The sequence below is a fragment of the Anabas testudineus genome, chromosome 11, assembly GCF_900324465.2.
Source record: "Anabas testudineus chromosome 11, fAnaTes1.2, whole genome shotgun sequence".
In the NCBI taxonomy this organism is placed as follows: Eukaryota; Metazoa; Chordata; class Actinopteri; order Anabantiformes; family Anabantidae; genus Anabas; species Anabas testudineus.
In genome coordinates, this window is record NC_046620.1 from 15,822,120 (window position 1) to 15,836,550 (window position 14,431).

The following is a 14,431-nucleotide window of genomic DNA, read 5'->3' on the forward strand; positions in this document are numbered from 1 at the left end:
GCCTTCTATATTAGTAGTTAGGTCGTTACACTGCTTTGTGCATTGAGTATTTTGAACTCACTGCATGTTTGGTGCATTCAGGGAGAGTATTTGCAATGAATAGTGTCATGAGGTGAAAGTTAACCTCGAAATGGTTACTGTATTCATACATTTCATACGTGAAAAAAATTGACAGAAGTTATTGTTAGTATTTATTGGTAATTGTTTATCAATAGATAGATTCATTGACTAATAACGAAAAGATTAACCTAAAAAATTATAATTGTTAGGTGCAGCCCGACCCAACAGTGAGAACATGTTCAAGTGTTTATTTTTTTCTTAAGTCTTTGAATTTCTTTGCTGTGCTCTTAGTCATTCATTTGATATAAGTCTGGGTTTGGTTCTTATCTGAGTTCATCATAATACAACAGGTTAAAATCACAACATGGGGGTTGAACTGTCCTACCACACTGGTATACCATCACAACAGAGATGAAGGAATGATTGGTTCCTCCTCAGTGGAAACAGGTGTTCAGGTCCTACGAACGCTCGACTTCTCTGTGATGTAATCCAAACTCCAGGTCTTTTCAGAAGATCTCAAAAACAAGTCTGTATTACAATAAAAAAACTCCTATAAAAATATGATTATCTGTGGCCATATGAATGTCATATTCAAATTCTCACATTACTACCAGACATGATAACAATTTTTTTGTGTTTTAACTAAACAGTATCTCAATGTATGCAATATTTTACCCCTTTTTACAACAATAACTAATTGTCATTTATATATTTTTAACCGCAAACTATAATAAACCTTTTTGATCCTCAATTGTGATAAATGTAGCCTATTAATTATCCTATTGTCCTTTAAACCATGAAGTGAAATATATCCAAGAAATCTCTCACACACCTTACATGGTTGTGGTTGTGTGTGTAACAGTAGTTACATTACATTGCTCAATACCCATAGTGCAATAACACACACACACACACACACACACACAAAATGCTCAAGCAGGTACAAGTAAAAGTTGAGCTACTACTCACTTTTTGGTCGTGGAATGCAGAATGTAATATCTGCCCTTTTAACTAGAGCTTTAACACTTACAATCTTTCACATTAGCAGAGAACAAACACAGTGACAGCAACCTGCTGTTTAGCTGTAAATTCACTCAGTAGGAAAGTGCAAAAGTGATTAAACCCTCATTGCACATGTCCATACATGGTCTAAGTCACTTCTTTCGTCTCCAAACACATTAAACAACTGCACGGTACTATATTTGTGACATTACCATAGACTATATCAGAGTCATTCATTGTTCAAATCCGTTTCTTGAGATAAGGGTTTGCAACCGTCTGTTGTACAAGTCAGAATATTACACCAATGAGGTGTAAAATCACTTTCAGCATGCACCACTGTTGTTAAATGAATGGCGATTATGTTTGTTTTTAATCCAGGTACTCGTGTAAGCAGTGTACGGATTCCTACCCCAACAGCAGAACTACACCCAAAACTCATACCCGCTCTCGCAGTTACACTCGCTCTCTGACCAGCTCACAGGTAACAAATAATATAGAACTCTGTATTGGTATGCGTTTCTGGGAAAATGTGGAATCTATTTTAGCAATAACCATAGGGTTACTGTCTCCCGCCTTTAGCTGGGAGAGTCGCTGAATCGTCAGTTTGAGGCAGTGTGTGAGACCATGTTCGGGGAGGTGGAGTCTCAAGCCGTCGAGGCCCTGGATCTTCCAGGTGTGTTCCGCACCCGCAGTCACAGCTACGTCCGCGCCATACAAGCTGGCTGCTCCCAGGACGACGACTGCCTCTCTGTCTTCTCCATGTCTGGCCCCCAGGGAAGCGTCAAGGGCGGGGCCGGTGAGTGTGTGTGTGTGATGGCCTAGGAGATGTGTTCGTCTTTTATGCGGTTTTAACCAAGTGGAAGAGAGAGAGAGGGAATTTTATGACAATTTGTGTCAAATTAAGTTGACACGTAGACAAACACACATCCACAAGCCTTTGCCCTCAATTTACGCTTTGCACAGCTGCGTGCAATATGTGCATCCATATTTAATTTTTAACCTTTTTTTTCTTTGGATGGCTGTGATCTTTGCATTTCAACCCAGCCTTCTCCTCCTCTGCACCACTATGTGTGTACGCCATATGCATGGGCATGTGCATACGGCATGTGCACACTCTTTGCTCTTTGTCATCTTGCTCTTTTCTCTCTATCACCACTCCCATCAACCTCCCCTGTGTGTTCTCAGCCTCTGTAATAGATACAGGAACGCTTATGATTATGATGATAGCTCACTGTCTCCAGCTGCTTCTTTCCGTCTGTGTCTCATTCCCTCCCTGCTCACGCTCCGTCACTTTTGCTTTAAACATGTTTGTTTTGTGTTGTGTTGTTTTATTTTTCTGAATAAAAAAAGCCTAATATAAACCCATCTCAAGTGCACAGTAAAGTCATTTTGATGCCTCACAGGCCTTAAATTTCTATGCTTAGACTAGAAAATCTCCTCTCATGAGGTTTTTTTTAAAGCCTCTGTGAAGTGTCACATACATCAGCCATAAACACCATTGCATATACACATACATACATGCAGTAAACACATGCACATACACTCACACTCATCCTGTAGTGAAATGCGTTAGAGTTTAATCTAATTCGAAGGAAGTTGGAAGGGAGGCGTAAAGCAAGACATTTTTAAAATTCTCTCAGGAAATTGCCTTATTTGTCTGATTTTGTTGTTTTCTCTCTCTCCTCTGTCTTTATTGTTTCACCTTTTTCGCGTCCTCACTCTTTAACTTTCCTTGCACCTTCTCCTTTTAGGCTGTCCCTTTTGTAAGTACCCGCCTCCCCTGCTCCCTGTTGATATATTACCCATTTGTTTTTTAACAGCCCACTGTGCTTCTGTCTTCCTTTCTCCCGTTCTTCTGACACTTCAGTCTTTCCTTATCGTAAAGGTGCCCCTCCCCCACTTCCACCTCGCATGTCCAAGTCTTCACTCTCAGTGCGGGCCCAGAGCAGCACCGAGTCCACCCAGGATGCTTACTTCCAGAGCAGTGGACAGTTGGCCTCAGGCTCAGGCCCCGGGCGCCCCAAGCAGCACAGCAACTCTGTGGACCTGGGTAGCTCTGACGGGCCCTCAGGTCGCTCATCCAGAGGAGGCTACTACACCGCCACGGGCCCTGGACGTTCCAGACAGCACAGTAACTCGGCAGAGAGCCTAGACGGAGTCAGGGGTTCGAGGGAGCTGGTGCCATACGGAGGGGGCCCAGGAGTAGGAGTGAGGCCCAAACACAGCAGCTCAGCAGACAGTCTGCTGGAGGGCCCACCAAGGCCAGCCAGGGAGAGGGACAGCAGGATGGGGGGCAGCTTGGGGAAGTCAACCTCTCTGCCTCAGAACAGCATAGTGCTGAGTAAAGCTGGGGGGCAGGATGAACGTGGTGGGAGAAAGTGGCGGCCATCCATCGCTGTGCAGGTGAGACAGAGCAGTTTAATTAAAAACTGTAGATTTAAACAAGTGTTACTTTTCCATTGTTAGTTAGAAAGTTGATTGAAGTGTCCAATCAATATATATAGGTATATATATATATATATATATATATATATATACACACACACACTCACACATTATCCTTATAGACATTATTACCGCAAAGCTTCTGTAATGCCAGTTGTCTATGACATATTTTATGTTTTAATACCTCTGCGTTCTGCGGCGTTCTCTTTTCCAGGTGGACAGCTCAGAGACTCTGTCAGATTCAGACGCAGAGGGCAAAGCACTTACAGAGGTGCACTCAATAGGAGTCCAAGTTGAAGACGACAAAAGGTAACAGAAGTACAACTAATAATCAAGGGAGGCAAGGAAAAAGTATTTATTTTTTAACTTAAAGTGTATTTATTTTGCCTGACATTTAAGTTCGCTTAATTATGAACACAAACTTGCTTTCGTTGATGTGCGTTTGTTTATTTGCTCATTCATCTTTGGCCCAAAATACATAGCTTCATCAAGAGCTTTTGGTCTTAGTACTGTAATTTATGTGAATAATTTTAATATATAATTTGTAAAAGGTTTCATCTCCTGGGCGCCCAACAGTGCAGCCACCTATGGTTGATTTCTAGGCTAGATCCTATTATTTTATTTAACATTTCATCAGACATCACAGCTTGAACTCGGTAACACTTTGTTCCAAGAATGTCTTGTTTTTCGTCATTAATGACTGTAACCATGGCTACTGCAAATCATACACTCGACATGACTTTCACACATGATGCAGCCCTTCTTCTAATTATATCCAGCATCACTCACGGGTCAGATTTACACACACACACACACACACACACGCAGCATCACATACTCCAAAACCTCAAGCTTTTCTGGATCATGCACCTGTTAACAATGTCCCCAGCCCCCAAGGATGATGGTGGGACGTCAGAGGAGAAAACAGGAGTGTGAGAATGGATGTCTGAGTCACCACTTACACCTCATCAGACAGCAAAGAAGGATGAGGGGAGGAGGGTTATAAATGTGTAATAACGTAAACTCATCACTGAGTCTGTTGACATGACATTTACACACACTTGTACGTCATATGCCAAAGGATTTAGCAGGACTTATCACAGCCGAGTGAGTAGTAGTGACTGCAATAACAGCTTGACCGTCCCAGCACCAACAGAAATGTGCGGTTATTAGTAGAAAAATAATAATCTGAGACAGGCTTTTGCTATGTGATACTGTGTGTGGGTTGGTGGGTTCAGGGATTGCTGTGATTGTCTTTGTTGCAGGCGGGCCCGCTTCAAGCGCTCCAACAGCGTCACGGCGAGTGTGCAGGCCGACCTGGACCCTGAGGGCTTCCCAGGGCTCAGCATAGCTGTGCCAACACAGGACAAGAGTCTCCAGTTCGGCTGTTCCTTCCAAAGGCACTCGTCAGAGCCCGAATCTGCTAGCCAGTACACAGAGTGCCACCGTACCGTCCACACACAAGGACAGTGGGCCTACAGAGAGGTTAGTCTTCAAAAATGCACAAAACTCTCCTTTATGTGGGGGCTTCCTGGTGCCTTTGATGCTTTCTCATGTGATTATTTTCTTCATACTATACCTTTTTCAGACTCGATGAAAGCTCTCTCACAGAGAAACTGGAGAGTGTAGACAACAACAGTAATGCCAGGTTGTAGATACAGTGGCAAGAAAGTATGTGAACCTTTTGAAATTTCATGGTTTTCTGGATTCATTTGCCATAACATGTGATATGATGTCATGATGACATCTAAGTCAAGAGTATTAACAAATATGATGTGCCGAAAATATTAGGACAAAACAATTGTGATCTTTCATGAAGAACCATAAAAACCTCATAGTGCTAGAGGAATTGATCCCCATATTCCCTTGGCAGCAATAACCTCACTTGCTTTAACTCTTTTTTCTAGCTCTTTTTAAGTTCTTGCATGGAATCTCTATTGGGTTGAGGTCTGGGCTCTGAATTGACTACTCCAAAAGGTGGATTTTGTTTTTATGAAGCCATTCTGTTCTGTTGTGGTCTTTCTCCAGTGTGTTTGATCATTGTCCTGTAGCATCACCCAACTTCTACAGAGTTTCAGTACAGACCTCCTCACATTATGCTGAATAATTTTCTGATGCACTTGAGAATTCCTCTTCCCTTCAATTACTGCAATATGGCCAGGCCTCGATGGAGCAAAGCAGGCCCAAATCATGATGTTTCCTCCACCATACTTTACAATTGAGAAGACATTTTAATGATGATACGCTATGTTCTCATTCTCTCATCAGATGTAGTGCTGTGTGTTCTTTACAAATAGTTCAATCTTAGTTTCATCAGTTCACAAAACATTTTGCCAATACTGCTGCAAAGTGTCAATGTGCTCTTTAGCAAACTTAAGGTGTTCAGCAATGTTCTTTTTAGTAAGCAGCACACGCTGCTTGTTGGTTTTACATATTGTAGACTGATGAACACAGATGTTAGCCAGTTTCAAAGATGCCTTTAAATCTTTGGCTGTCACTCTGGGTTGCTTCTTCTCTTCATTGATGAGTGTTTGTTGTGCTCTTGGGGTCTTTTTGACTGGCTCCCCACTTGTTGGAAGTGTAACCACAGTCTCCATTTATAGATGTTTGCCTAACTGTAGACTGGTGGATTTCTATAGTCTTTGACATCACTTTGTAACTCTTTCCAGCTTTATGTAAATCATCAATTCTTGTTCGTATATCTTCTGAAAGCTGCTTTTGGTGAGGTATGGCTCACATCAGTATTTTTGTCTCGTGCAGAGAAAACTCAAAGAGTGTTTTTTGTCAGTCAGTGGCTCTAGTCCACACCTACAAACTAATTGTCTTAACTTATGCTCACACCTGACTCCACTTGTTTGAGGTCATTATTCACATACTTTTTCCACTTCCCAGGATTTTGTTCTCAATAAAAATATTGAAGAGTTTTTGGTGTTATTACTTTAGGCACATTATATTTGTTAATAATGTTGACTAAGATGAAGATCAGATTACATTTTATGCAGAAAACCATGAAAACCTTCAGATACTTTTTCTTGCCCCTACATATGACACATTTTAGGTTACCCTCAATGTCACTACAGCGTTGGTCTGGAATGTTTGTAGTATTTTTATAGTGAAGATGAAAAAGCGAATTTCCAGCATAGTAAAAAGACAACAAACATCAACATCATTTTTTAAAAGGAATTCTGGCCAAAGGGGATCCTTTGAAACATTTTGAAATCAAAATCAACTTGGAAGCTGACAGGAACCAGTGTAAAAACTGTGTGCTCTTCTTTTGGTTCTGGTTAGCACTGGGGAATCAAAGAATCTAAATCAATTGTGACAGATCTTTTTGAACCAGTAACTAGAAATCTACTAGTTACTAGTTTTAACATTCTGTCATTAACTTTGTGATAATGATCATGATGAAGAGAAGCTTCAGTTTAAACTATTTTCTCTTATCTTATCCCAGGACTTTATCCAGAGTGACTACAACTCGGAGGCCTGCCCAGCAGATCCACGGGCCCATCAGCACCCACACTTACCTCCACGTTCTCACTCGCCTCTGCCCATTACCTCAGAGAGAGCTTGGGCAGGGACACCATCCCTGGAGGGCCCCCGGAGCCTGCCCGACTCTGGCCGAGCTTCGCCATGCATGAGAGATGGAGAGTTTTTCCTGCGCCTCCTGCAGACAGAGGTGGAGCGGATGGAGGGCTGGTGCCAGAACATGGAGAGAGAGGCAGAGGAGAATGAACTGCCAGAGGAGAGTGAGTTGAGAGGAGGAAAGAAAAGATTAGTCATAAATGATGAATAAATTTAATTTCTACAAGTGTTTATGTGCCATTTGCTTTCCTTCCTAGTTCTTGAGCTGATTCGTAATGCAGTTGGCAGCGCCCAGATGCTCATGTCTCAGAAAGTCCAGCAGTTCTTCCGCCTCTGCCAACAAAGTGTGGTGAGTATGTGCGATTGCATGCAAAATCATGACAACACACATTACATATGGTACATGGTTTTGCCAAGATTCATTGTCGCCACAAGCAAAATTAGCTTGGCTACAAAACTACCATTGGGGAAATATGTCAAATTCTTGTATATTACTTTGTCAACTGTCACATGCTATTTCCCATGTCCCTGCCCACCCAGGACCCTTCAGCCTACCCTCAGCCCACCTCTCAGGACCTGGCAGGTTTCTGGGACCTGCTCCAGCTCAACATAGAGGATGTCCGAGTCAAGTTTCAGGACCTCCAGAGGCTCAAGGACACTGGGTGGAGGCTCCCACCTGAAAAGAAGGTGAGAGGCCCGCAATTGCAAACAGCCCTGGTTTCCCTTCAGCACTCCCCCAGAGCTAAGATGGCAGTGTGCAGAAGAGTAATGCAGATGGCCGTGCCTTCCGAGCCTTTGCAGGCTGTGAAAATACAGAACACCAAGAGGAACTGAGCTGAGCTGCCCACAAGACGGCAAAGTCTTAAACTGCTAGAAATTGCATTTTTGCATTTATTGAAGCTGGTTAGACTGAAGGAAGTATTTGTCTGTTCTATCAAAGTTAAATTACTCACTGATCCACTTCATTATTTTTGATAACAAACTAACAATTGTTTCTCTTTTCTTTTTTTTTTTTCCTTTTTCACAATCTCTGTTTACCTTTTCTTCTCCCATTTCATTTCCTTTTCACATCGCCCAATGTGCAACTGCATGCTCAAATACCCTTCGCTGATTTTTGTATTTCTTTGTCCACATTGTTCCTCAATTGAATTTGATCCTTTTTTATGTCGATTTTGCTCTGTGGTTTCTCATTGTCACATTCCAAAACCCTTCACTTTTTGTGCATGGGATCCCATACAAAAACATTTTTAACCACCCGACATGATAAATCCACTGTCTGTTTACGTCTTATATCTACATCTTACCATCACCGGGCCAGGAGGATAAGAAGCTTCCTCCTCCCTTACCAAAGAAGCCAGCAGGCGGAGTGAGTGGCAGCCTCCGCGTCGATAGTGTCACGGACGGGGGCACCGGAGGTGGGTCAGGGGGCCTGGTGGTGCCTCGCGTTGGTGGACACACCCTACCCATCAGGGAAAAGTCCCTGGATCTTGGCGACCGGCAAAGGACAGAAGCAAGGAGGAGGCTGCTACAGACGAAGAGAACAGCTTCCTTCCGGCAGAACTCAGCCACAGAGAGCGCAGACAGCATTGAGATCTACATCCCTGAAGCCCAGACTCGTCTTTGAACTCAAGACTGAGGTGTCTCCCTCTCCATCTCCTCACTTACCCTTACACCCCGACCCCCCACTCCCGTTGCGAAGCAGACCTGCACATAGTATTCTGCAGGTCATTGCTGTGAATCTGCTACAGTCCTCTTAGCATTCCATCTGTCCACTTTCCACAACTGCAAATTCTGTAATCGTGCTCATGAAATAAGCAATGACAGCCATTTTAGTGTCTTGAAATTTAGACATTTTACTGGCAAAGAGGCCTAGACCTAAAATGGTAGCTAGCTGGTATGAGTTACAGACCTTTTGACGTCTCTGAATTCCTTTTTTTTTTTTTTTCTCAATTTTGGCGGACAACAAACAGTTGTCTTTTTTATAACATCGATCAGCAGAGGTTCACGCAGTAGTAGCATGCCTGTGCGTGTACACTTAGAACTTCTCCATCTCTGAAAAATAAAGGGCTTAACAGGCACAAAACCTCTGACAGAATCTCCCTGTATGGATCTCTGATGCCATTTGCAGTGGGATCAACTCCGTGTCATATTTGTGGAGTTTCTCAGTCACAAGATGTATCCATACTTTTCACTGATGCTACCACTTTGAAAAACACAGATTAATCTTGCCATCAGTTTAAATGCCCTTAAAGTCAGATGGTTGGCAGTCCCCAAAGAATATCCTCCGAGCATCGCCAGCCAGCTACAGCCGGCACCTTTCACCATCTGTCCACCCAGGCACTCGGTCAACAAATATGAAACAATTTTGTATCTCTCCTGCATTTCATGAGTCTCCCTTATCCAACCAGTACCCTCGGCATTCAGCAGTGAGGCTGTTTGAATGTGCAAATCCTATTTGTACATAGTGTCACCAACCATTTTTGCAGTGTAGCATCACAGCCATTACAGGTAGAGATAAAAAAGAAGAAAAGATACAGAGCCTTTTGCTTTTTATGTAGTGTTTCTGAAGTTTCAAGCATTCAGCAGTGGGGCTACTGAGTTTTTAGCAGAATATGTTTTGGTGGCTTTTCAGGACTTTGCTGAGGAGACTCCTATTTCACTGTGAGATTACAGCGCCACCAAGTGGTCCAAAGAGGACCCGAACAACACCAGTGGGCTGTAGACGGTTCTTTCCCCGTCAGGGGGAGGTGTTAGGAATTCGCAGACACCCTGATGAAACACTCATGAAAGAAGATGAGTTTACTTTCTATATTTTTCTTCCCATCTGTGTGTGGTTCTCTTCTCTAAAATATTGTTTGAGTGAACTTTCCCTTGATATTTAAGAAGGCATAAAAGATCTTCAGTAGAATCCACTCGCCTAGCTTCAAGTACAGTAATCTCAATGTCACACAGCGCTGAAGAGAGGATTCAAAGTTTGTTTAATGAAATGATAAACAAAAGGAGTCATATTCAGTGTACTGTAGCTCTCTCCAAACCTATTCCAAAGAGTCATCAAAGAGAAGAATCCATATCATGTAAAGTGACAGTAAAGAAGTAAGTAGGTAGGGTATTGCTCATAACACTTGTTATGAATAGAACTGTACTGTATGCTTGTTGCACTATTTGTTCCTTTCCCACCATCTTCCTAAAATTAACTATCTGGTGTTTTCACTTAAAATGTACCACAAGCTTTGAAGGCGTCTCACTTACGAATTTACGTCAGAACACATATTTCTTATTGAAGTATTTTGTACGGATGTTGTGTACAGGCTGAATTGTGTGTGTGTGTGTGTGTGTGTGTGTGTGTGTGTGTGTGTGGTGTGAACATGAAGGGCTGCGGTGTCATTAGCGAAATGTGCAAATGCCCTATTAATACTATAAAGTCCAAATCAGCCATTACAAAGACAAAATAATTGCTAAATATTTGAATCTTTTAGCATGACCTGTTTATTTCTTTTCTAACATTTGGATGGAATATGTTGGTTAAAGGGGATATTTTAACGGGAGATGTATATTTTATAATATAATCTACATTTCTAGATTAGTGAGTACAATATATGTACAAAAAAAAAGCATATATCAAAATGTGAAATACTACAGTATCATTATGATAGATTATAGCATTGTGTGATACTACAGCTGTGTGAGCATATCCGAACTCAGTACATGTGAAAAATAATTTCAGATGATTATTATTATCTTCAGTTTGTGAGTGCTGGGTCAGGTTCACAGGGTATAACTGGCAAGCGTGGTAATTGCCAAGTAAGATCCTCCTTAGGCCTACTGTATATGTGTCTGTGGTTCTAACAACGTATACTGCTGTATTTTCCACCTGTATTTCCTCTTTAGAACCAACTACATGTGCCTAACCAGCTATATGTGGAGGTTTCCTTTGAACACAGTTTACAGTATCTATTAATATATATATATATATAGCGAGAGAAAGATATGTAAATAGAAACATATAGAAATCTGCAGAGAATATTGTTGAAGATTTTTATTGTACTGACATGCAATCCTTTGTCTCCCTCACTTTCACTTGCAATACACATGTAAGACTGGCAGGTTTTGTTGATGTTAATACTGCATGCAACCTCCTGTGAAAAGTCTGGCGCTCAATTTCGATAAAAGGAAAGAAAATTTTGTAGCTTCTAAAATTTTTTGTTTGTTTATTTTTGTTTCTGGTTTTAAAAAAAAAATTGATGGGATTTTACAATGCAGTTATTCCAACATGTCACTTGTTTGTACAAAGATTAAAACCTTGAGGAGGACAATGGCGACCGGCGACTTTGAAACAGCAATCAGCGTTTTTGATTTGATTCTCAACAGCTCGATTTAACGGCCTCAGTGTAAAACAAGCTGCCCTAGCAATGAAAAGAGAAAAGGGCTGAGAATTGAATTCATTTGCAGCAGTGTGGGTTGCGGAGCGGCCTTTTGTCCTCTCTTACCCTCAAACTTGACAGCATCTCAGTGGCGTTTGATACAGCCCTCATCAAACAAAGCACAAAGACCTGCTTTTATACTGTTACTCCACTGTGAAGGACTCTTGACTCCACCCTCACAATCCTCAAAAACCTACACGCAGAGGGAATGGCAAGGTCTTTCTGTTACGCGTTGGCCTTGAGGGAGACGCCAGGAATCAAAGAGGCTTTGTTGGATATTGATCCACCGTAGCAACTACTACTTTTACCTTTCAATTCTCACCGACTTTCTCCTTCTAAACTTTTGATCACAAGTTGAGGTGTTAGCCAGCCACCTTGCCTTGGAACAGGTCCTTTGTAAACACACTTGGTGGTTGCGATTTCCATACATTTTATTCAGTATTTCGCTCATCCATCTGTCCTACTATTTATCAGCACAGTATAAAGAGGCCTCAGCTAAAAATAGCATCTGGGTGTATAGTTGTACTGACACAACCCAACCGCTCATCAACACAGCAGATAGACTACTGTACAAACCCTTTCACCTCTTTCTAGAAGTGCAAAAACCCCATGTGGACGTGCCAGACGGAGAAGTCAACTCTGAGTACCTCAGTTTCTAGCAGCAGTGTCTCCAACCCGGACCCAGGCCTCTGTCCTCAGGAGATTCTCTAGTACCACAAAACTGACAGACCCTGAACATGGAATGTTGTCCATATTCTCTGAACAAAGGGGGGGGGGGGACGGTTTGTTTGAGCCCATGTTCTCCAGTAGCCATTTTTTGACTGGAGAGCTGCTGAGTCAGAGGCAGTGATGAAAGCACTGGTTGAAGCAAGAGCTCAACTGTAGCCAATCTGTGTGTGATGTGTACTGTGCATCTGCAACAAAGTGGGGCAAGAGGAATGTTGTAGCAGCAGATTTGAGTTCTAGCTTGACATTTATCAGAGGCTAAGCTGCTCTGGAGGCAAAGTAAAGTCACTGGCCAAGTTAAAATTCAGTGGACGAAGCAAGGAATCTCCTCGACTAAATGAGGCTGTTAGTCTAGACTGTTAGATTGTTCGTTAAGCCGTGCAGTGTTGACCCTGACTGACCCAGTGTTACAAGCATCACCACATCATATGCTGTTGACAGTTATTAAATGATCAGTCCCAATCACCCCATGTTCCAGTCATTACATACAGTAGGAAATGTTTGCATTAGCATTAGCAGCAACTTAATTTAACTCACATACTGCGTTAGGAGAACAGTAAGCAGTAAGAGCATTTCCATCATGCCCATTTTCAATTTGCACATGAAATCAGAGTGAAAAACAAGTTTAAAGTAAATATGTAACTTCTTTGTCTAAAGGCAGTCCTTCTTTGCAGCTGTTGAAGAATCTCTAATGCATGAGTAGGGGTTTCATTTGAGTTCAGGAATGGCACACCCTTAAGAAGCAAAATGATGTAAATAAGTCCATTGGCTAAAGCTGAGTAAACAATCATTTTATAAAAATGTCTGATTAAATCTGATTTCATGAGTGTCATACGGATGATACTGTTAATACTTCATACTTTGTTGTGCATTTGTTATTAAAGTCTATTTTCCTCCCAGAGGTTTTAATTTCCTTCTGCCTCCAGAGCAGTTCACGCCTAAAACGATGTTTAACTGGAACTCCAATGTGCCTTTAACACACGTGTAATTGTGTTTTGTTTGTGTGTGTGTGTGTGTGTGTGTGTGTGTATTACCACTGTAATGTTGCTTTACAGTACACGTACACAGGCAACCAAGTGGGTCAGAGACAACTGAGCAATTACTATGTAATTAACAAAAAAATAATATTACTACCCTGCCACGCTCACGTTTACAAAACTGTAAATAGATATTGCCAATGGAAATTGCTCTTCTCAATATTACATATATTATTACAGTATGATTATTATTAGTATGATTAGTATGATTCATGCCATTAAAAGGATTACTTATTACCATCACTTTCATTCTTCTACATGGTGTTGTCAATTATAGCTATGGGTAAACATTGTTCTGTATTCAAGGGCGAGTCTTGTGTACAAAATACTGTAGTTTAATCTATGATGACAAATCTTAAATCGCTGCTACTAAGGAGATGGAGTAGAAGAAAAGCAAACAGACATTAACTCTGGGAAGACATTTTTCTCTGGGATGAATGATGGACACTCCTGTGAGGAGTGAGCGATCGCCAAAAGGGGAAAAGTAAGCTTGGAACAGATGGGCTGAATGGAAGATCCAAACGTAAAACCTTCTCTCTACATGTGCTTTTATTCCACTCTGTACTCTTAGCTCTGCCGGAGAAGGAAAACAACACGGACATCAAACTGACACAGCCACTCCACTCTCTGTATTCTACTCTGCAATGTAGCAAAACCTTTATAGCCCCTCTGCAATGTCCCCGCCTGCCCTCCTCTTTCATCTCTTCCTTGTATTCCTCACTGAACACCATTTCAATCACACGGGTTTGATACAGCCGGCTTTTCTGTCTTTGAGCTCGGCTTTATCTTTGAGTTCTCTTGTTTTTAGACGCATTTGTGCCAACACAGCATATTGTACATACAAGCATTGACTGCTTTTGTTTATTTTCTGTGTTCTCCTACAAAAAGAGCATATAGCAATAGTGATGCCATAAGATATGAAATTTGTTTCATAACGCCACCAGTGGATACACAAGATACATGGGAACAGCCTGAACCTGAAGGGTGTTGCACAGTGACGCGGAAATCATGATTCTCTTCGTTGTGTTGTGGTTCTCATTTTTGTACATACAAATTTATTTATTGATCTTGTATGTTTTATGGATCTAGATTTGTCAATGAAGCACGTCTGATAGCGCTGAAGCCCAGAGAGATGGCACACTGTGACGTGGTTTACCC

At 41.7% G+C, this 14,431-nt stretch overlaps 1 protein-coding gene across 1 annotated transcript in view; it reads left to right on the top strand.

The window, feature by feature from the left end:
• The window catches only part of dlgap3 (discs, large (Drosophila) homolog-associated protein 3), a 141,000-nt gene extending 132,256 nt beyond the window's left edge, over window positions 1-8,744 (top strand). Inside the window, exons 5-13 of the mRNA XM_026347788.1 lie at window positions 1,441-1,543; window positions 1,642-1,858; window positions 2,930-3,465; window positions 3,722-3,816; window positions 4,773-4,992; window positions 6,959-7,253; window positions 7,347-7,438; window positions 7,630-7,776; window positions 8,408-8,744. Coding sequence (XP_026203573.1) covers window positions 1,441-1,543; window positions 1,642-1,858; window positions 2,930-3,465; window positions 3,722-3,816; window positions 4,773-4,992; window positions 6,959-7,253; window positions 7,347-7,438; window positions 7,630-7,776; window positions 8,408-8,713 — 2,011 coding nt within the window. The 3' untranslated portion in view covers window positions 8,714-8,744. The remainder of the gene's footprint in view (window positions 1-1,440; window positions 1,544-1,641; window positions 1,859-2,929; window positions 3,466-3,721; window positions 3,817-4,772; window positions 4,993-6,958; window positions 7,254-7,346; window positions 7,439-7,629; window positions 7,777-8,407) is intronic.
• The last annotated feature ends 5,687 nt before the right edge of the window (window positions 8,745-14,431 follow it).